Source organism: Littorina saxatilis, linkage group LG12, assembly GCF_037325665.1.
Source record: "Littorina saxatilis isolate snail1 linkage group LG12, US_GU_Lsax_2.0, whole genome shotgun sequence".
Taxonomy (NCBI): Eukaryota; Metazoa; Mollusca; class Gastropoda; order Littorinimorpha; family Littorinidae; genus Littorina; species Littorina saxatilis.
The window spans coordinates 77,067,976-77,089,559 of record NC_090256.1 but is presented as its reverse complement, the minus strand read 5'-3'; the positions used below and the strand labels follow the sequence as shown (position 1 = coordinate 77,089,559).

The following is a 21,584-nucleotide window of genomic DNA, read 5'->3' as shown; positions in this document are numbered from 1 at the left end:
CACAGTCAACAAGATGTGAAGCCAAGAATAATGTAGGAAAATGAATATTTATTTTTCTCAATAATAATAATAGTAATAATGACAAATGTTCACAATGTCAGGGCTGACCAGGGCAGCTTGAGTGTTGTTCGGTTGAGTTGTAAAATCTATCTAAACTGACATAGACAACTTGACTAAAGGACCAAATCAATGTCAAACATTTGTCTACAAACATATTGTCAAGCCAGCTTTCCCTTTGCGTACTGAGGTAGACCTTCAAATTAAGAAAAAAAGAAAGGAATACATGCCGGCTACATGAACATTAACTTTCACTGAACTAATGATTTTGAACACAGAAATGAAGAGAACATCAACATGCTAGGGTAACACAGCGGGTGACATATATTTCTAGACGTAAGCAATGGATTCAGTGAAGGGATTGAAGAGGAATAGAGGAGTCATATTTTAAATAAAACTGGTGAAGCATAACAAACAACAAGGATTGACACGGACAGGAGAAAATATGGAAATGATGGGTCAAGACTGTTAGCAGTAATCTGCATTTAAAGCCAGAAGCATTTGGGGGGTGGGTGGGTGGTAGAGAGAACGGGACTACATTTAATGTTATGTAATGAGAAGTATGAACTATCACATGCACACAAAGTGTTACCATCATGGTTTCTGGGCCAGGGGGTTAAATCACAACAGATGGGTAAGTGGTGGATCTAGAACTGGTTTTAGTGGATACTGAAACTTCATAGATGGGATTGGAGGTGCACTAATGAAACTAAAAGTGTAAATTAACAGAATCCATCTGGACCTAGATGACAGTAGAAAACAGATTTTTATCATAGACTCGAGAAGTGTTACCTAGGATAGATCTGATAAAAGTTCAAGTTTCAACCCCTTATGGATTGGCCCCAGAAGCCTTACTTCACCTAGATTGAACAACAATTACAAATCTAACTGTTAACCCCTAATGACAGGATTGAAGAAGTGTAACTACAGCTAGATCTGATATATGACAAGACTCCATGCAAGAAGTGTACTTCAGTTAGATCTGATGTAATTTGCAGATCTAAATTTAATCCCCTTAGAAGTCTTGCTTCTTCTGAATGTAATATAATTTACAGATCTCACTTTCCATCCTTTGTGACAAGACAGAATGTGTTACTTCATTTAGATCCGGATAATTAACAGATCTAACTTTTAAACATTTACAACAAGACTTAAGAACTGTACTCCACATAGATCTTATACAATGCGCAGATCTTATTTTTAACCCAAGCAGCAAATATATCACACATCTAGGTATTTACAAGGGATAGTAATTATAATAGGAAATGCTTTGAAAACTGTTACTGTTCCTTAGTTCTAACTTCTGCAATGACTGTAATGTAATCATTCATTTAATTTAATGTTAGATGATAACATTTTCACATCTTCTAGGACAGAAAATACATGTAGCGTTTCATCAATTACTGGGTACCAGATCGGAAACCAGTGATGCTTCTCCACAGTGTCCGGTCACAGAAATTCAAGAGTGGCGGGGACAGAAAATACAGTGTCAGCTAGAGTTAATTCCCTTTACAGCATCTTCTGACTGATGTTTGTTCTGTCTTCTGACTGAGGAAACATGGTAGAGGGTGGATTGCTGGTACCACCACAGATAAATACGTGCAGCTGTACTGTACACAAAATATACACACTGAGTAGAACTCCATCGAATCTGTACAAGAACAATGAAGCTGACATACACAACAACAACAAAATCATCATATTATTTATACTTGAAACTTCTGAAAAATAACAATAAAACTCCAAATGCTTAACAGTAACTGAATTCAACAGTAAGTATGCATGAAACTAATTGCCTTGACCTTATGTTTGCTGTATAACAGGGCCATGCATTTACGAACATTTCTCACTGAAATCTTGTGGACAAATTACCAACAAGAGACACTAAGGCCACAACTCAATAAATGTGCAGCTACTGACAGATAACCGTGAATCACTGCTTTATGAAAGTATCTCAAAGAAAAACGGCAGGCCCACTTGCTGATACTGGTGAAGTATACATAGTCCAATGGATCATTTTGGACAAAAGGTGCAAAGATCATCAAATATCACCGCCTTTTGTGAGGTCTTGTATGTTTTTATTTATTTATTATTTTTATACAGACATTTCTCAAACTCAAAAGAGTGGCCTTAAAGTTAAAGCAGACTGCTGTAGAATACTGGTGTCAGCATTTCACACACACACCCTTTCGCTTTCTTATTCTTTTTCGATTATCGTTCATTTAGAGTTCAAGCGTCATTTGTGAAAGTATCAGTATAAATTACCAAAATAAACAAAACAAATAAGTACCTCCCCCCTCCCCCCCCCCCCCAAAAAAAAAAGGGAAAACAAATTACAATTTAAAAAAAGACAAAACAAAAACAACAAAGAAAACGCCCAATAATTCCATGAAAAAGATAAAATAAATGAATGACACATCACTTTCTCAGCCTATATATATATAGAGGTGACACAGAATGTCACATATTTCGCAGCATCCAAAAATAAAGGAGACAGTAAAATAAAGTGTTAACCAAACCTGAAAAGCAAAACAAACAATCATCACATACTCCTGATTTTGTCATCACATGTTATTAGCAAGAAGAACATTCTGTACATTTGTTTCAAAATCATCAACAACATTAGTGGTGAATGCATGGGCATAAAAAGAAATGTAAAATACAAACACACTGACTTCAGCTGGTTTTCAACCCTATGTGATAGAACTGAAACACCCATACTTACGGTACTGTGTATGGAACACTGGTTGACGTGTAACATGTACGTTACACCACACAAGTAATCAAACCAAATGACTCTTTGCCATTTTTGGCTCACGTAAGTGTAGCCTATGCGATGATAAACTTTGTCTGTCTGTGCGTGCGTGCGTGCGTGCGTGCGTGTGTGTGTGTGTGTGATAGAAACTTTAACATTTCCGAGTCTATGGATAAAGCTCGCATAAGAAGATTACGTCTCGGTCAAAAGTGTTTGACGTGTGTGATAGAAACTATTTGAAGACGTCACATTATGACGTAAGAGGGTTAGACGTCACACAAAGGAATTACTGAAAGTCTCGGTCATTGTTATTGTGAGCGGGCCGAAACTAGTTGGCAGATCCAGGGTCTCGCTTTCTTGCACAGTTTCACCTATGCTTCCTGTGTGTGTGTGTGTGTGTATGTGTGACGGAGTGATTGAGTTTGTGTTACTGTTTGTCGATTTCTTACGTGAGCCTTGAAGGCTTCGCCTCTTGTTGAAGTTTAAGAATACAATGTGGATAAGGACAACAGCGCGATCTACAGGCTACACTTTCACAAAACACGTTCATTTTATGTGCAGTTCAAATGAACACATTTTGAGCATCTTAACTCTATTTACATACATTAGATAGATAAGATGTGCTTCGCTCACACTGACTACTGATTGTCACTTGAGTACTTTTTGTGTGCACAGCTTGTGTGTGTGTGTGTGTGTGTGTGTGTGTGTGTGTGTGTGTGTGTGTGTGTGTGTGTGTGTGTGTGTGAGAGAGAGAGAGATCTAAACATATAGAGATTAAGTCAATGTTGTTCTTACAAAAGTCTGTTCACACGTTGAGATGTTGTGCTTATTTGGATTGTATTTTCTCTTTTGAGTGAATGAATGAATAAGTGATGCATTTTCGATCCACTTAATGTGTTCAAAATCCGACGTGAAATAATTCAAATGATCAGTGTTTTGAAAAAACATTTATTATTTAGAGAATTTTTTTTTATGAGATAACACTCTTTTCCTAGCATCCACCCCTGCAGTCAAAGCAGGACATTTAAAATAAAATCACCAAACACCAACAATTTTGGTACACTGTTACAACCTCGGACAAAATTTGAACATCCAGTCCTAAAACTTTGAAAGCTGGCCATGAGAACATATAATGAAGTAGTGTTCAACTTCACAAAAGGTCTAGACACTGTTAAGTATACTGGCCAATACATTGCTTTATACCCATGTATACGGACCACTTAACTGACAGTTCAAAATACAGTATCTTTGGCATATACATTTAGACACACGCAGAACTTGTGCAACGCTATGCAAGTTCTGTTGAAAATAGTGAGTACATCCAGTTGACAGAAAGTTCGGTTTTGCTTTGCTCTGTGTTGAGTCAGTTTTACCCCCTGCCTTTCGCACTGCGCACAACTCGCTTTGCCAGGTGAACTTTCAACGTCGCATCTGTCATTGTAGGTTACATTTTGCTGTGTATTTAACAGAATGTAATCATCATTGTTTGTCGCATTTTCTTTAGTTGTTGTCTGCCCCTGCATTTGTTGTTCACATCAGTCTCAGTCCTTACACATCACTTGACTCCTGCTTTTGCAGTTTGCTTTCATATGCTTTGCCGCTGTTACTTCTCAGACGCATTTTTTTCCCATTCTGAGAATGCGCCACAACCTTTCACTGCCAGTTTTTTTTCTTTTTAAAAGTTTGCCACAACTGTTTACTGTTATATAGTGTTTATGTTTGTGAAGATCCGTCTTGTTGCTACGCAGCATCACCATGTATTGAACACGCGTGTAGACTGTCTTTCTGGTCAATCTCATTTAAGTGAAGCACGCAAGTGTTCATCATGTAGCCACTCTCTGTGTGAATCTTCCAGTGTTTGCGTAGACCTCATTCTCTACAGAGGAGGGAGCCAGACACTGCAGTGAGTCCCACCCAGTGGCGAAGTAAGCAACAGCGGTTGTCTGTACTGCAGGCTTATATATATAGACAATAATATCTGCAGTCCTGATGAAAACTATCAATTACAAGTTTTCATGTACTTCCAGTAACCAGCAATACATGGTTCATTTTTTGTTTTAAAGTCTGTGACTTCAGTCTTGAACCTATACAACTGCAACCGTTGCTATCGTTTTCTGAGGCTGCCCTAAGTTTCTTCTTTGAGACTGGCGCATGCAGTTCTTGATTTGCTTTAAACATGCTGCAAGATCTTTCAAAAGTGTCTCTTGTGATTCTCTGGTTGTGTTGCTATCACAGGTTAATAACTCTTTTATGACAAAACCTAACAGCCTAGAACCATCAGACCACACAGACACCAGTTTGCACCAAAACCTAACAGCCTAGAACCATCAGACCACACAGACACCAGTTTGCACCAAAACCTAACAGCCTAGAACCATCAGACCACACAGACACCAGTTTGCACCAAAACCTAACAGCCTAGAACCATCAGACCACACAGACACCAGTTTGCACCAAAACCTAACAGCCTAGAACCATCAGACCACACAGACACAAGTTTGCACCAAAGCCACTTAAACTGCTTTCAGTATTACACTGAGGTTTCGATCCCCCTGTGGCCTTTTTTATGTGACTGGCTGTCCTGTCTTATCTGATATCAAACAGAAAGGCCATCCTCTCTGGTGTACTGACCTTCTGCTGTTATAGACAGTTTGTGCTTGGACCAGAACAATTTCTCAGACAACTGTATGCTAATGAAATGTCCTTCTGCCTTTGGCCTGTGCTACACTGGTATATCTGGGGAGTCTATTCCACAGCTGGTGTTCAGTAAAATGATTGTCAGAAATCCAAAAGAAGTTAAACGAAACCATGCAGCCTCATGTTCACAAACTTTTAACAGAGAACACAGCACTCTGTCTGTCATTATTTTCCAGTGTTTATAATATATGACAAGCACAGCATTCTTATCTTGTCCAGTCTCAACACGAAGAGCACAACACTCTTTTTCCAGTGTTTGCACAAATTCGCACAGCTCTGTCTATTCCAGCGCACAGCAGCCTAGTAGTGTTTACGTCCTCTGAAGGAGTTCCTACAGGGATGTTCCCTGACGATGTCAGTGTTCAAAAGCCCTTTGCCACGAATCTTGCATTATAAATAAGTTGTGTCTGCTGCATGACTGTCAGCTCTGTCTTATTTTCTGTGACAATTTTTACACGCACAGCGGCGAATGACGGGCAAGTCGTATACATAACTGGGACCCTGTTCACAGAAGAGTCTGACTTTGCGAGTCTTGATGCGTTTCGGAACGCAGCAATCTTTCCCGCAGCTTCCCTCGCAGCGTCGGTACTTGATGCGGACCTTGGACTTGCACTTGGTTTTGGGGTCCTCGTAGATGTCGCGGAACACGATTTCCTTGCAGGTGGGGGCTGCAACACAACATGAAGCAGCAGCTTACAGTTGATGAAAGGTTACATGCCTTGTGATGAAGGCACAGTACACACTCACAGCTGATAAAGGTGATCAAAATCACACGATTCAGAGAGGGTGCGTGAAAACAGAATGCCAATATAAATCAAAGAATTTAGTTAGAAAATTAACCAACCAAATGTTGCTAACTTGTTCACACTACATACAACTGTTAAAAGTTGGCATGTAAGGCTTTCCAATGGACTTTAAGACTTAAAAAAAGTTAACTTGTGACATAATTTGAACAACATTTAAATAAGAGAGTTTGAACAAAAGAGTTTTTTCCAAACATTGTTTATTAACCTTTTTGCTGTCTGTAACTTGCCTCAATGGGCAACAAACCAATCAATAAACAACAAAGAAGAACTGTACAACAACAACAACCAAACAATGTGTGTGTGGGTGTGTGTGTAGCATTCATTTATACATCAAAGGCACACTGCAAGTTGTCCATTCAGAAAAATACAGGTAATGCTTTTTATACAAATATTTACTGGCAGCAGACAGGCTAAGCAACAAGGGGAAGAGTATAGCAGTCCAAGTAATAGTACAAATCAGCCACAAGTGCATTGAAGGATCTTGGTATACGGGGCCATTCAGGTTGAAACCTTATTTATAAAATGTTACAAGGTTAAGTCACTCTGATATAGTCTGTACACATCACACCAAATAGTTCCACAGGGTGTCAGAGTCAACAATAAGCAATCCCTTTATTGATGGGTGTCAGAGTCAACACTAAGCAATCCTTTTATTGACACACAGGGTGTCAGAGTCAACACTAAGCAATCCTTTTATTGACACACAAGGTGTCAGAGTCAACACTAAGCAATCCCTTTATTGATATACAGGGTGTCAGAGTCAACACTAAGCAATCTCTTTATTGACATACAGGGTGTCAGAGTCAACACTAAGCAATCCCATTATCGACACTGGGTGTCGGAGTCAACACTAAAAAATCCCTTTATTAATACACAGGGTGTCAGAGTCAACACTTAGCAATCCTTTTATTGACACACAAGGTGTCAGAGTCAATGCTAAGCAATCCCTTTATTAATACACAGGGTGTCAGAGTCAACACTAAGCAATCCCTTTATTGACATACAGGGTGTCAGAGTCAACACTAAGCAATCCCATTATCGACACTGGGTGTCGGAGTCAACACTAAAAAATCCCTTTATTGATACACAAGGTGTCAGAGTCAATGCTAAGCAATCCCTTTATTGATACACAGGGTGTCAGAGTCAACACTTAGCAATCCTTTTATTGACACACAGGGTGTCAGAGTCAACGCTAAGCAATCCCTTTATTGATACACAGGGTGTCAGAGTCAACGCTAAGCAATCCCTTTGATACACAGGGTGTCAGAGTCAACACTTAGCAATCCTTTTATTGACACACAAGGTGTCAGAGTCAACACTAAGCAATCCCTTTATTGATACACAGGGTGTCAGAGTCAACACTAAGCAATCCCTTTATTGACATACAGGGTGTCAGAGTCAACACTAAGCAATCCCTTTATTGACATACAGGGTGTCAGAGTCAACACTAAGCAATCCCATTATCGACACTGGGTGTCGGAGTCAACACTAAAAAATCCCTTTATTGATACACAAGGTATCAGAGTCAATGCTAAGCAATCCCTTTATTGATACACAGGGTGTCAGAGTCAACACTAAGCAATCCTTTTATTGACACACAGGGTGTCAGAGTCAACGCTAAGCAATCCCTTTATTGATACACAGGGTGTCAGAGTCAACACTAAGCAATCCTTTTATTGACACACAGGGTGTCAGAGTCAACACTAAGCAATCCCTTTATTGACATACAGGGTGTCAGAGTCAACACTAAGCAATCCCTTTATTGACATACAGGGTGTCAGAGTCAACACTTAGCAATCCTTTTATTGACACACAAGGTGTCAGAGTCAACACTAAGCAATCCCTTTATTGATACACAGGGTGTCAGAGTCAACACTTAGCAATCCTTTTATTGACACACAAGGTGTCAGAGTCAATGCTAAGCAATCCCTTTATTGATACACAGGGTGTCAGAGTCAACACTAAGCAATCCCTTTATTGACATACAGGGTGTCAGAGTCAACGCAAAGCAATCCCTTTATTGATACACAGGGTGTCAGAGTCAACACTTAGCAATCCCTTTATTGACACACAGGGTGTCAGAGTCAACACTAAGCAATCCCTTTATTGACACACAGGGTGTCAGAGTCAACACTAAGCAATCCCTTTATTGATATACAGGGTGTCAGAGTCACGCAAAGCAATCCCTTTATTGACACACAGGGTGTCAGAGTCAACGCAAAGCAATCCCTTTATTGACACACAGGGTGTCAGTCATTGACACACAGGGTGTCAGAGTCAACACTAAGCAATCCCTTTATTGACACACAGGGTGTCAGAGTCAACGCAAAGCAATCCCTTTATTGACACACAGGGTGTCAGAGTCAACGCAAAGCAATCCCTTTATTGACACACAGGGTGTCAGAGTCAACGCAAAGCAATCCCTTTATTGACACACAGGGTGTCAGAGTCAACACTAAGCAATCCCTTTATTGATACACAGGGTAAGTCGAGCTTGAAAAGGTCTGTGTCGATACAATATTATAAATGCTGTCTGTGTGAGATACGTCTGTGAATTTGACAAGTGCTGCGTGTTTGTGTGAGATAGTCAGTGAACTTGACAAGTGCAGGGAGCAACAAACAACAAAGGTTAACTCAGCCATGCAAGGTGCAGGGTCACAGGTCAGGTGTCATCCATTCATCACAGACACTGAACGATTCCCGTTGTCGTGGCAACGTCCAACTAACCTCTATCGCAATACTGTCCCGAATATCCTCGCTTGCATTTACACTTGTAGCCCGACTGTTTTCGGCGCGGCTTGCACCTACCGCGCTGACACAGGTGGTTATGGCAGGGGTCGTTGTTACAGCCAGGGGTCACCTTGTGCCGCGTGGTGGCCGACATCAGGTCCAGCTGCTTCTTGTTTAGGTACACCTTGCTGATGCAACCTGCAACAGGTATAACAACATATGTTGCAGTCTGTATAACAGGTACAACATAATGCAACCTGCAACAGGTATAACAACATATGTTGCAGTCTGTATAACAGGTACAACATAATGCAATCTGTAACAGGTACAAACTAGGTACAACATAATGCAGTCTCTAACAGGTAGAAACTTAACAAGTCCATGATAACAATATGATAACCTGTAACAGCTACGGGTCCCGCAGTGGGGCACTGCGGTTATGAAATTAAAAGCCCCTCCTGTTTTTGGAACCGCAGGAGCTTTCTAGTTTGCTGTTAGGTAGATTTTTGGTTCCTCTTTCCTGTCATGCTCTCTTTTTCTTAATGAATTCTTTTCTTTTTTCTGCCTTCTTGCTCATTCACCTGTATTTTTTCCAAAAATCTCTTCTCTTGCCGCTTGTCTCGCGATTCATGTATAGTTTAATCTGTTAGTGTTCTGATGTAAGTCCAGCAGTAGATAGGTTAAGCCTATTTTAACATACTGGAAACTGGTAATCTTCCAGTAGGTATTAATTTAGTTTTACTAAAGCCTGCTGGGACACAAGTAATGGGTTAGTGCATTTGTAAACAGGAATCGCTTGACAAGTGGCCCCCTTCATCCCCCCCTTCCTCGTCCTGATATGGCTCTGCGTAGTCGGCTGGACGTTAAGCAACAAATAAACAAACAAACAAACCAGCAGTAGATAGGTTAAGCCTATTTTAACATACTGGAAACTGGTAATCTTCCAGTAGGTATTAATTTAGTTTTACTAAAGCCTGCTGGGACACAAGTAATGGGTTAGTGCATTTGTAAACAGGAATCGCTTGACAAGTGGCCCCCTTCATCCCCCCCCTTCCTCGTCCTGATATGGCTCTGCGTAGTCGGCTGGACGTTAAGCAACAAATAAACAAACAAACAAACAAACAGCTACGGCATAATGCACACTGTAAAAGGTACAATATGCATCAGGTTCATGTACAACGTAACAATTAACCCACAATGGGAATAATTAATGCAACCTGCATGCATCAGCAACAACAACCCAACTGGGTGTTACACAGCCGCGGGATCAGATTGGTTGAAATCTAGATTTGTTATAATTTCATTCAATCAGACCCCAGGGCTACACGCAGGTTCCCACACAGCTCGGTTGGACCCAGGTTAAACTTCCTTAAGGTGCTGCCATTGTTTATTTTGAAAGTAATGTCCCCTGTGATATTGAACGACCACATTGTATGTGTGCCTGTACCGAGGCGTGCCAGCTAGGTTGGTGAGTTTTATACCTCTGAAGCTGGTGCCGTCCCTGATGTGCCATTTCTTAAAGGCGCGCGTGTTGACGGTGGAGGGGAGGCCACCCAGGAAGAAGTCATCCTGGACTCGCAGGTATGTGTTGGGGCCCTCGTTGACGATGGTCCTGGGCGGGCCGTTGTCGTCAATCGTCATGGTGTAGTTCTTCCCGTCAATCAGCATCTCCAGCGTGTGGGACTTGCCATCATCCACTCTCTCATAGCTGTGTTGAATGAAACAAAGTTGCAGACTCGATTTCTTTTCTTGTTGTCTTATTTCTACCTGACTGGATCCATCACCTTTATTTCACTTACCAAAAGTCTTCTTTTCCACATCCTTATTTCTCTGCACCCCGCATGTCGTATGAGGCAACTAACGGATTCTGTTTCTCCTTTTACCCTTGTTAAGTGGTTCTTGTATAGAATATAGTCAATTTTTGTAAAGATTTTAGTCAAGCAGTATGTAAGAAATGTTAAGTCCTTTGTACTGGAAACTTGCATTCTCCCAGTAAGGTCATATATTGTACTACGTTGCAAGCCCCTGGAGCAATTTTTTGATTAGTGCTTTTGTGAACAAGAAACACTTAACAAGTGGCTCTATCCCATCTCCCCCCCCCCTTTCCCCTATCCCATCTCCCCCCTTTCCCTCGTCGCGATATAACCTTCGTGGTTGAAAACGACGTTAAACACCAAATAAAGAAAGAAAGCAGACTCGATCATATGATAAAACAAAGTTGCAGACTCATATAATATGTCAGAAACATATTACCTGGCGGGGTAAAATTGAATTTTCGCAAAGAGTTTGCAAAGTCTTTTTTTTACAGAAAACTCAATGCCAAAGCTTTGTGTAGCAACCTTCATGATGTAGACTTCACGAAGTCGACTTTACCCAATTAATATCAGGATTTAAAATGATTTTGCATTTAAAATGCAGTTTGGTATATAAACGAAACAGCAGGGAAAGTTTAAATATAACTGTGAAATTCCCGATGCTCATTTATTGAACCAAGACAAATCTTGCAGACATGCATATAGCTGACTCATCTAAACATGGCAGAAACAGGATAGGTGCCTGAACATTGTAACTGACTCACCTAAACATGGTGGAAACAGGATAATTTCCGACATCGTAGCTGACTCTGATGCGACCCCTGAAGAGCTCCACCGCCATGTGCTGGTCCACGCCGGAGTACAGCAGCACACCATTGTCAGAGTCTGTGCTGAAGACCAGTGTGATGTTAAAGCCGTTGCGGAAATCCAGCCGTGGGAACTGCAGGTAGGAGTCCTCGTCCTTCAGGGACACGCTTGACAACCGCTCACACTTCTTGCCGTGGAAACCTGGACAGAAGATCTTAAGGTCAACCTCATGACATCATTTCATCAGTTTAATCTTCAGCTTTCTCCATTTGTAAAATGCGTGGTATGTAGCTGATGAAAACTAAAGCCAAACACCTACCCACCCAAAAGTTGGGCAGTTTTCTCCATGCTGACTGTCTGTTTGTATTTGTTTATTTATGTATATTTTTTTTTGTTATCGCATTTGTTCATAAACTTCTTTCTGTCCTCGATGCTCAGGTTTTGATTTCCCCCACAACACTGAAAACATTCCTGTTGTAGGCTAGCGGTGACCTTATAGGTACACACTGAGTTAATAACAGTAGAACAAGAACTCGAAACTACAAAAGTTTGAGCAAAATTAATGCAAACAGAAATTTTATGTGGACCGTCATTAAAAGCGATATACTATGCTCTGTGCAGTTCCCTGAAGGCAAAAATCCACATCACTCATTTTGGCATGTTGTGGGCAAATAATGTTGGAGCATAATTGAATTCTTCCTGTCACACTATAGTGACACCTAGCTATATCAGTCGATATGCTCGAGAGATGAAAACAAAAGGAACTTAGAAGACCATAATTATAACAGTAGATTAATCAGCTAGTTGACTGAGCCTGCATTCTGTTAAACTACCTGTTTCCATGCGCCACAACAAAAATCTAACTCACTTTTAGTACATTTTGATGATGTCTTAAACAGTGACAATAACAGTAACACTCTTCATTAACGGCTGGGATCTAATATGATGAAATAAGGAGTGCCCAGCATAAGGGAATTTAAAATGAGCCAAGAGGCAAACTCTTCAACATTATGTTGTCGGAAATCCTCAAACTTTTGGGAAATATCTGTGGTTCATAAACATCAATTGCTCGCTGCTTTCAGACTTCGAACAATTCTAAACTTGAATTACAACAGTTTTGTGAGTTCTATAAAAGTGATTTTTGCATGTGCTTTCTTGAAAAGCATCAATGTTGAATTCGTTAAAAAAAGCGGCAGTTTAATGCAAAGCTTGAAGCATGAAGCTAACCAAGAGAGAGTGTACATACTGAAACCCAGAGCTGCAAAGTTTCAACAGACAATTTTAATAACGCCCACTTTCTTCTTCTAAATAACACATGCTTCCAAATTATACTGGAAATTAATAACTCTAGTCAAATTGCACATTAAAAACGCTGAAGGCAGAAACTTCAAAATGAAGTTCAAAGGCTGAAAGCAACGAGAGAAACAAAGCTTGCATGCCAAGTTTTGGGGGAAAACAATTAATTGTCAAAAATAAACTGCACAGAGGGCAAAAACATTGTCAAAACAATAATATGGAACACATCTGCAGACTGACTGAAATTGTTAATAACTGATCTAATTATCATACTGTCAACTATCCACTTGAAAAAGTTATGTTAACTGTGGCAACACTGACTGCAAAAGCATCTGAAGCTGAAACAATTGAAAGTTAATTAAAGTGTCTAACATGCCTTAAAGCAACTAAAGAAAAAAAGCCTTCACCGCTATCACCGCAAACATTTGTCACCTTCGTGTACTTTTTTCCATGTTCTAAAAGTTTTTCCTGATAACAATTTTTGTTTTAAATCTTTCAAAAACTATACAAAACTGGGTCTCAATTGTTTTCAATATCCCCCCCCCCCCTGGAAATCGGTGGCAGAAGATGAACATAACATGTAGTGGTGATAAAACGGTGAAGCATACAACCACCCTCCACTGGCAAGGCACACTTGCACCCTAACATAAATCTGATATGGGAGGTGAAAAAGATTCGCCTTCCGAAGAAAGATCAGGTTCCATTTATGTCAAGGCCTGGGGCAGGATTAAAGTCACTGTGGATCTTGGGAAAAGGGAGAGTAATAGGTTGTGTGTGTGTGTGTGTGTGTGTCTGTGTGTGTGATGTGTGTGTGTGTGTGTGTGTAGTGTGTGTGTGTGTGGTGTGTGGTGTGTGTGTGTGTGTGTGTGTGTGTGTGTGGTGTGTGTGTGTGTGTGTGGTGTGTGTGTGTGGTGTGTGTGTGTGTGTGGTGTGTGTGTGTGGTGTGTGTGTGGTGTGTGTGTGTGTGGTGTGTGTGTGTGGTGTGTGTGTGTGTGTGTGGTGTGTGTGTGTGGTGTGTGTGTGTGTGTGTGTGTGTAGTGTGTGTGTGTGTGTGTGTGTGTGTAGTGTGTGTGTGTGTGGTGTGTGTGTGTGTGTGTGTGTGTGTAGTGTGTGTGTGTGTGTGTGTGGTGTGGTGTGTGTGTGTGTGTGTGTCTGAGAGGGGGGCGGAGGGAGGGGGTTGAATCTTTAAATCCAAAACGTGACAACAGAGATGAGTCAAGGAAACAGCCCAAGACGATTTCAAGAAGCCAAGGCTTGCTTTTTCTTTTCAATTCCTTGCCAGCAGGGGGAGGTTTAATGGTGTTAAGAGTTACCGCTAGCGAAGCTCCTACCTGGTGCACATCTACACATATAGTCTTGGGAGCCCTTGGGCTGGTGGCACACAGCGTTATTTTGACACTGGTGGTACTTGCAGGCCCCGCCCCCAGGGCCCCGGGCAGAGTCATAGTTAGGCAAGCCAAGGACAGGCGCAATCTCGCAGTGCTGGCCGGAGAAGCCTGTGGCGCACATGCAGGTATACGAGCCTACACCGTCCAGGCACGTGGCCCCGTTCTGGCATACGTGAGACTTACAGTCGTCCTCGTTCTCAGAGCAGTTCTTGCCCATGAACCCCGCTGCGCACTCACACCTGGAAACATTAACACCATATCAAATTACATATTTCAGGTTTTTTTAAACTGTAAGTAAATCAAAAAAAGAAAATGCTCATATGAATCACCTGCGTCTTATGCAATATGAATCTGAAATGATCTGCCTAGCTCTACCTCCATAAGTGTTCAAGAAATGATAATTTCCTACTTTTTCACCTGAACTGAAATAGACCCTTTTGTGACTTCGAACAGAATGAAGCAGACTTGGGTCATGATTAAAGAGGTTTTCCAACCCTGTAAGTGTATGAATTAAGTTTTAAAGCTGTAGCTTCAAAAACTTGAAAAAAAACAAAAAAAGTTCTTTTCACTAGAACGCACACACGTGCTAGCACACACACACACACACACACATACTGGTGTGAGCCACGTTATCCGGTCAGTGACTTTGCACAATCATTAAGATGCCGGGAAAAATGAGCAGAGTTTACAGGCCGATTCTGTCCAGATTTGAGATGAAACTTTATTTTGTAATTCTAAATGAAGTTGGAAAGAAATCATTCGCCTATTTTGAAACTTTAGCTAAGCTGACATTTTACATGAATAGAGATGCCATGTAGTGTATGTTGACATTTACTATCATAAAGTGGTCAAAAGGCAGCTTAACGGTGCTCTTACTAACACACACACACACACACACACACACACACACTTTCGTATATTATAAACATAAATCATCCAAATTAAATATACCGGCCTCTTTCGGTCACATCGCTGCTCTTGCCGCTGCTCTCTCCAAACTACGGCGTCCATTTTCAGTGTCAACTGAATTTGTGGCGCGCCGAACTTGTGTGACCTTGTGTGAGGAATTTTACAGCGTATGCGCGGTCACGTGTTACGCAAGAGGTGTGTAAAAAACATGCATCCGTGACATTTTACCTCCATTTTCCTGCCTGACGTAAAACGAAACGAAACTTAATTTAGGGGTATTTATTGACCGTTTTATACGGCTTTTGACAATATTTTCCTATGCTGCCGGCAGGATATACCGACCCGGCATCCTTATGAGGGTGTGTAAACTTGCAAAAGGCAGCTTAACGGGGCTCACACAAACACACACACACACACACACACACACACACACATGATCCACCAGCTGTCCCTTCTTTCAATATTACACTACCACCAGCCTCAAGAAGAGGGATCAGCAATGAACTGGACCATAGCGGCGTGCCCACCCACCTGTAGTCGGCCTCCATGGCAACGCAGGTGGCGCCATTGAGACAGAAGTTGTAGTTAGCCTTGCAGTAGGGGATGCGGTTCTCGCAGAACTTGCCAGTGAAGCCCGTGGCGCAGCGACAAGAGTAGGACTGGATCTCGTCCACGCACGTCGCATTGTTCTGGCAAACGTTGTCCTCACAGTCATCCATGTTGGTTTCGCAACGGTCACCCTCAAACCCGTCTAGGCAGTGACACCTGTTGTGCGAAACAGTCACGGTCAGTGCTTTGCTCTACGCAACTACCTGCAACCCTAACTTACCCCTACCCTACCATCCATGTCTGTCTTACAACGATCATGCACCCTCAAACCCATCCAGGCATTAAAACCTGATGCCAGAAACGGTCACTGCTTTGTTCTACACTGCATGCATGTACTACCCACAAGCCATAACCCCAACCCTACCATCCATGTTCGTTTTACAGCACCCTCAAACCCGATTCAGGCAGTGAAACCTGATGCCAGAAATGGTCACTGCTTTGCTCAACACTGCATGCATGAACGATTCCGTTGTGATAAGTGTACAGTTCCGTTGTGTTTAGTGTACGATTCTGTTGTGTTTAGTGTACGATTCTGTTGTGTTTAGTGTACGATTCTGTTGTGTTTAGTGTACGATTCTGTTGTGTTTAGTGTACAATTCTGTTGTGTTTGGTGTACGATTCTGTTGTGTTTAGTGTACGATATTGTTGTGTTTAGTGTACGATATTGTTGTGTTTATGTACGATTCTGTTACGATTCTGTTGAGTTTAGTGTACGGTTCTGTTGTGCTTAGTGTACGATTCTGTTGTGTTTAGTGTACGGTTCCGTAGTGTGTAGTGTACGATTCTGTTGTGTTGTATTGTGTTGTACTGATACCGTCTGCCAAACTCCATAAAACTTGGCCCCCACTGTCAGCCTTTGAAACATGCAAGACACACTAACACATTGACTACGAGAGCTAGCAGAGTGTCTCACCTGAACCTGCCAAACTCCAGCACCTCACACTTGCCGCCATTGTTACACGGGTTACCAAAACAGGCATCGATCTGTTGCTCACATCGGTCACCATGGAAACCAGGGGTACACCCGCAGGTGAAATTCTTGAACTCAACCAGCTTACAGACTCCGTCGTTCTTACAGGGCTTGCTCAGACACACGTTGCACTTCTCCGCTATCTGCGGGTCAGGGTCCGCTGAAACAAAAAGTCTAGTGGTGTACGTGTCTTGACTTGAGGTATAAGAGCTAGGGTGAGAGGAACTGAGCCTGGCATTCAATACATGGAAAGAGACAGAGTGTGCGAGTGTGTGTGCACACATACGGGTGTGCCTGCATATTGGTTAATTCACATTTTTCTAGAATATAATATGAAACAGAGGCAACATTTGTATCCTTACTGAGGCACTCGAAGTAGCTTGAGTCTGTGAAGAGGATGAGCTTGGACTTCATCTGCCTGGGACTGGCACACATGGCGATGCCCGGTTCCACCCAGTCACGCTTGATCCAGTCCGACAACCACTTCAAGTTACAGTCGCACACAAGGGGGTTACCGCCCAGTGCTCTGTCATCATCAGAATCAGAATCAGAATCAGAATTATTCTCAAAGGCCTCCTCCTCATCATCATCATCGTCATTATCATCGTCACCATCAGCATCGATCATTATCATCGTTGTCATCATCATTATCATCATCATCATCACAATTAACATTCAGTCAGGACAACCTCTTCATTGTTATAATTATCATCATGAACACACTCATAGTAGGCTAAAAAATAAGTCGCCCCAACAATAAAGTGAACGTTTTCTACAAAGACTTCATAATATTCTTAGAAGCTAATTTAAGGTGACAATTCTCTCCACCCTAGCTCTCCGCTTTCACAAGAACAGACAGGAAGACAGGAAGGCAGGACACACAGTGTGCTCACATGTGGGACATGAGCTTTAGGTCTGCAAAACTTCCAAACGGGATGGTCGAGAGATTGTTTCCATGCAGAGACCTGCAACATCACACAGCACGTGTCACATAGTAGCTGACCTGGTTTGCAATGTACCATTTTGACCTGACCAAAAGTATTTAATTAAAACAACACATTACTACATAATAAATAACAACAGTCATAATAGAACATGTGTTTAGGGCTTACCTAAAGCACTTTACAATGCGGGAAAAAAGTTGGATCATAACTGACCTAGCTATTGGGAGTTTCACGACAATAAATGTAGGATTAATAACACAATGCTGCTACAATTACACTTACATTTCGCTGATATTTTTTAGCAGCATTTCTAAGGTAAGACTCTTAGCATCAAAAAAGGAAGAAAAAAAAGTAGGTTAAAAAAAAAAGGTAGCAGACAGCTTGGGTGGAGATAGTAGAGAAATAGTAATATAGTCGATCCAGCCCTGGGCACCACCTCTCAAGGATCCCCTTAGACTTTTTTCTTTAGACCCAAAACAATAAATAATAGTCTGTTTACGGTAACATAGGCAAAAAAAATAGGGTCGGTAGGTTGGGATTTGTTTTTTTAATTTTTTTTTTTCCCCAAAACCATATTTTTAAGTTATTTTGCCAAAAAACAAGGACTTTTTTTCTCCCCCAAATGCCAAAAAAAAGTCTAGGCGGGTCGCGCGAAAAAATAGGGTCGGTCGGGATACCGTAAACAGACTATTTTTTGTGTGTGGCCTTATTGGTCACCTTTCCATAGAAAGCACCAGTCTATAACCACCACTTTTAGTCGGTCCCTTGAGAGGAAGAAGCAGAAGAAGAAGAAGAAGAACGCAAGACAGTACAGAGGCAGTAAATAGTTCAGTTGTCATAGAAACAAAGAGTGAATGCCACTCACAAGATGCGGAGCTCCTTCAGACCAAAGAAGCTGGTGGCGGCTGTACACTGCAGGTTGTTGTAGCTCAAAATCCTGACACAGAAATTAAAGGCAGTCAGCAAGCAGTAATAAGCTTTGTCTCAAAAACAACTGCTTAAGACTACGGAGATTTTATACTTTTTGTATTCTCGTTTTGAAGATTTAAATCGAAGAAAAATGTAATCATTTAAATAATAAAATCTTAAATTCTTTAAATTCATTTGAATTTACAAATATGTATTGTTATCTACAGAGGTCTATCAAACACTTGCACCATCCACATTAATAAAATTTTTAAAAAATGAGAGAGAGGGGGGGAGGAGGAGGTATCTGTTATGTGTACTTACAGTGTGTTGAGCTGTGTCAAGTTGGCAAAGATCTTCTCAGGCAAGGTCACCAGTTTGTTGTGGCTCAAATCCCTGCACATAATTCAATTAACATTATAAGTTACCATGACTAAATACAGACTGCAAACTAGCCAATCATGGTGGATGGGTAGCTATACAATGTAGTATAGTACAGCTTTTTGCACTCATTACAAAATGAAAATAGGAAAAGCCTGGCTAATTTGTCATTAGCAATAAATATACAGGTGCTAAGTTAACACAACGGGTCAGACTTAATTACAAACACCTCTCTAAAACCAACAGGTGTCTCACTGGCAGCCAATGAATATTTCAGCTATAAATAGCTCATTGCTAAAAGCTGGCAGACAAGTCTGCAGAGTAGCGGCTGTGACAAGGAGGGAGGGCTATTGCGTCCCACTATAGGTGTCACACATGTATCAACACTATAGAAATAAAAATACAAAAGTAAAACTCACAATCGTTTTAAATTTGTTAAAACACCAATGGTTTCCTCTGGGATTCTGGAAATCTTATTGTCGTCCAGGTATCTGAAACATAAAAAATGGAGGAGTCTGAAATGTTATTGTCATCTTAAAAATATTGCAACACCAGTCTGAAATCTGATTATCATCCAAGTGCCTGAAACGTGTCAACACAAGGCTGATAATACTTGTTTAAATGTTGCAAAATGTAGTTAAAACTGACCTATCTAGTCAAACACCTTTTGTACTCTAAAGATTATGAAATGTTGTAATCACGTTGTTTAATGAAACAATAATTTTTGTGTCCAAATTTAAATTCATGATCTTTTTGCGAAACAATAGTGTCTGTGTCCAAAAGTTCAATTATGATCTTTCAATTAAACAATAATTCATGTGTCAAAAAATTAATTTACGATCTTTCAATAATACAATAATTTTTGTGTCCAAAAGTTTAAAAAATATCTTTTAACTCATTGTCTCCCAGGTATATCCGTACCCACTCATATGACCAGGTACGGATATATCCGCTCAGACTGTTAGCTTCAGTCGCTTCCTGTTACGTCCATCTAACGCCTGCATTCTGGCATGTTGATACACAGTTACTACACACAGCTGGTCTCGGCTAAAATAAAATTGGTCAACATAGGTGGGGTAGAAAGTGTTAAGCATTAATCTCAAAATAGTGTTACTGACAGCTCTGTGGTGTCCAGAGGGATGTACTTGGGGATGTCGGTCATCTCCTGGGAGCGACACCTGACGATGGTGCCCTTGCAGGTACACTTGGGGGGACAGTACGCCCGCGGGTCACAGCTCTTTTCAATGGTCACTGCACACAAACACCCAAAGCAAGAGTGAAAAACAGGAGTGACGAAAAAAATAAAACACAACAAAATCCCTCTTAACAGCATGTGCCTTGTGTGTGTGTGTGTGTGTGTGTGTGTGTGTGTGTGGAATATTTATAGAAAGAGAATTGCTCAGCTTGTGTGTGTGTACTCTTAATTTAAATCTCCATATAAAAACTTACTTGTATGGGTGTATTAATGTGAACTACAACTGAAACAACATAATTGCTACATGACATAAGTGATCATGTGGTACCATTGTACCACTCTCTCTCTCTCTCTCTCTCTCTCTCTCTCTCTCTCTCTCTCTCTCTCTCTCACACACACACGCACAGGCGCACACACGCACACATACACACACACACACACACACACACACACACACACACACAGTGACACACTGGTATTAATGCTGCAGTTTACCCATGTTGCTGTGCGGGCAGCAATGCGGTGTTCCCAGATGACACCCAAGCTCATTGTTTTCTGCAAAAAATAAAACAATTCATTTGAAACATCATCGAAGCAGAGAGAAATTACTAGGTACATGTAACAGCTTACCAATAATGGAAGCGGTGTAACATTTTTTTAGGGGAGGCAAACGCTAATCTGAGCTCGAGGTCAGAACCTGCACAACAGTTACTTCCCTTCACTAATAAGTCTTGGCGTAGCTTTCCTGGCGTAAACGAAAATCCACCAATCAGGCCGTTTACGAACGTGAATTTATAAAATTGTGAGGGCTCACGAGGGCTCTATGCAGATTTCTTATTTCTCCGGATGTTTCTAGATAATATTCAGTCAGCCTACAGCATTCAAGCAGACAAGCTTCATGACTGAAACTGATGACCCAACTCATTCCTTCATCTGGCATGCTTGACCCCCGGTGATGATTCGCTACGTTGATCTTGACCCACCGAGATAGGCCGGGTTGTAAATAAGCACCAGAACCTGCTTCATGCTTTCTCAAATCTTAACTTGAAGGGTGCGTGCGTGTGTGTGTGCGGGGGTTACTGTATCCAAATGCTGACCTTCACAGACGAAGTCTTTAGGCTTGAGGTCCTGGATGGGCGTGTTCTTCAGGCTGTGGGGGGCGGTGCAGGTGGGGGTGCCCGTGATGACGTTGCGACGTTTCAGCCAGTCCGCCAGCCAGCCCAGGTGGCAGTTACAGTGGAACGGGTTCGCCATCAGGTTCCTAAACACACAATGATACGTGAGTTACAGTGGAATTTGACGGGTTCGCCATCACGATGA

The 21,584-nt window shown here is 41.4% G+C and overlaps 1 protein-coding gene across 2 annotated transcripts in view; it reads right to left on the bottom strand.

Annotated features, from left to right (window-relative positions):
* Positions 1-28: 28 nt before the first annotated feature.
* The window catches only part of LOC138982821 (protein slit-like), a gene marked incomplete in the record, with an annotated part of 197,303 nt that continues 175,747 nt past the window's right edge, over positions 29-21,584 (bottom strand). Inside the window, 15 exon segments of one of the 2 annotated variants that reach the window (XM_070356174.1) lie at positions 29-6,177; positions 9,043-9,243; positions 10,527-10,753; positions 11,624-11,867; positions 14,534-14,589; positions 15,791-16,024; positions 16,782-16,998; positions 17,201-17,364; positions 17,732-17,803; positions 18,648-18,719; positions 19,013-19,084; positions 19,489-19,560; positions 20,188-20,320; positions 20,760-20,819; positions 21,362-21,525. In XM_070356174.1, coding sequence (XP_070212275.1) covers positions 5,942-6,177; positions 9,043-9,243; positions 10,527-10,753; positions 11,624-11,867; positions 14,534-14,589; positions 15,791-16,024; positions 16,782-16,998; positions 17,201-17,364; positions 17,732-17,803; positions 18,648-18,719; positions 19,013-19,084; positions 19,489-19,560; positions 20,188-20,320; positions 20,760-20,819; positions 21,362-21,525 — 2,224 coding nt within the window. 2 annotated transcript variants of the gene reach the window in all.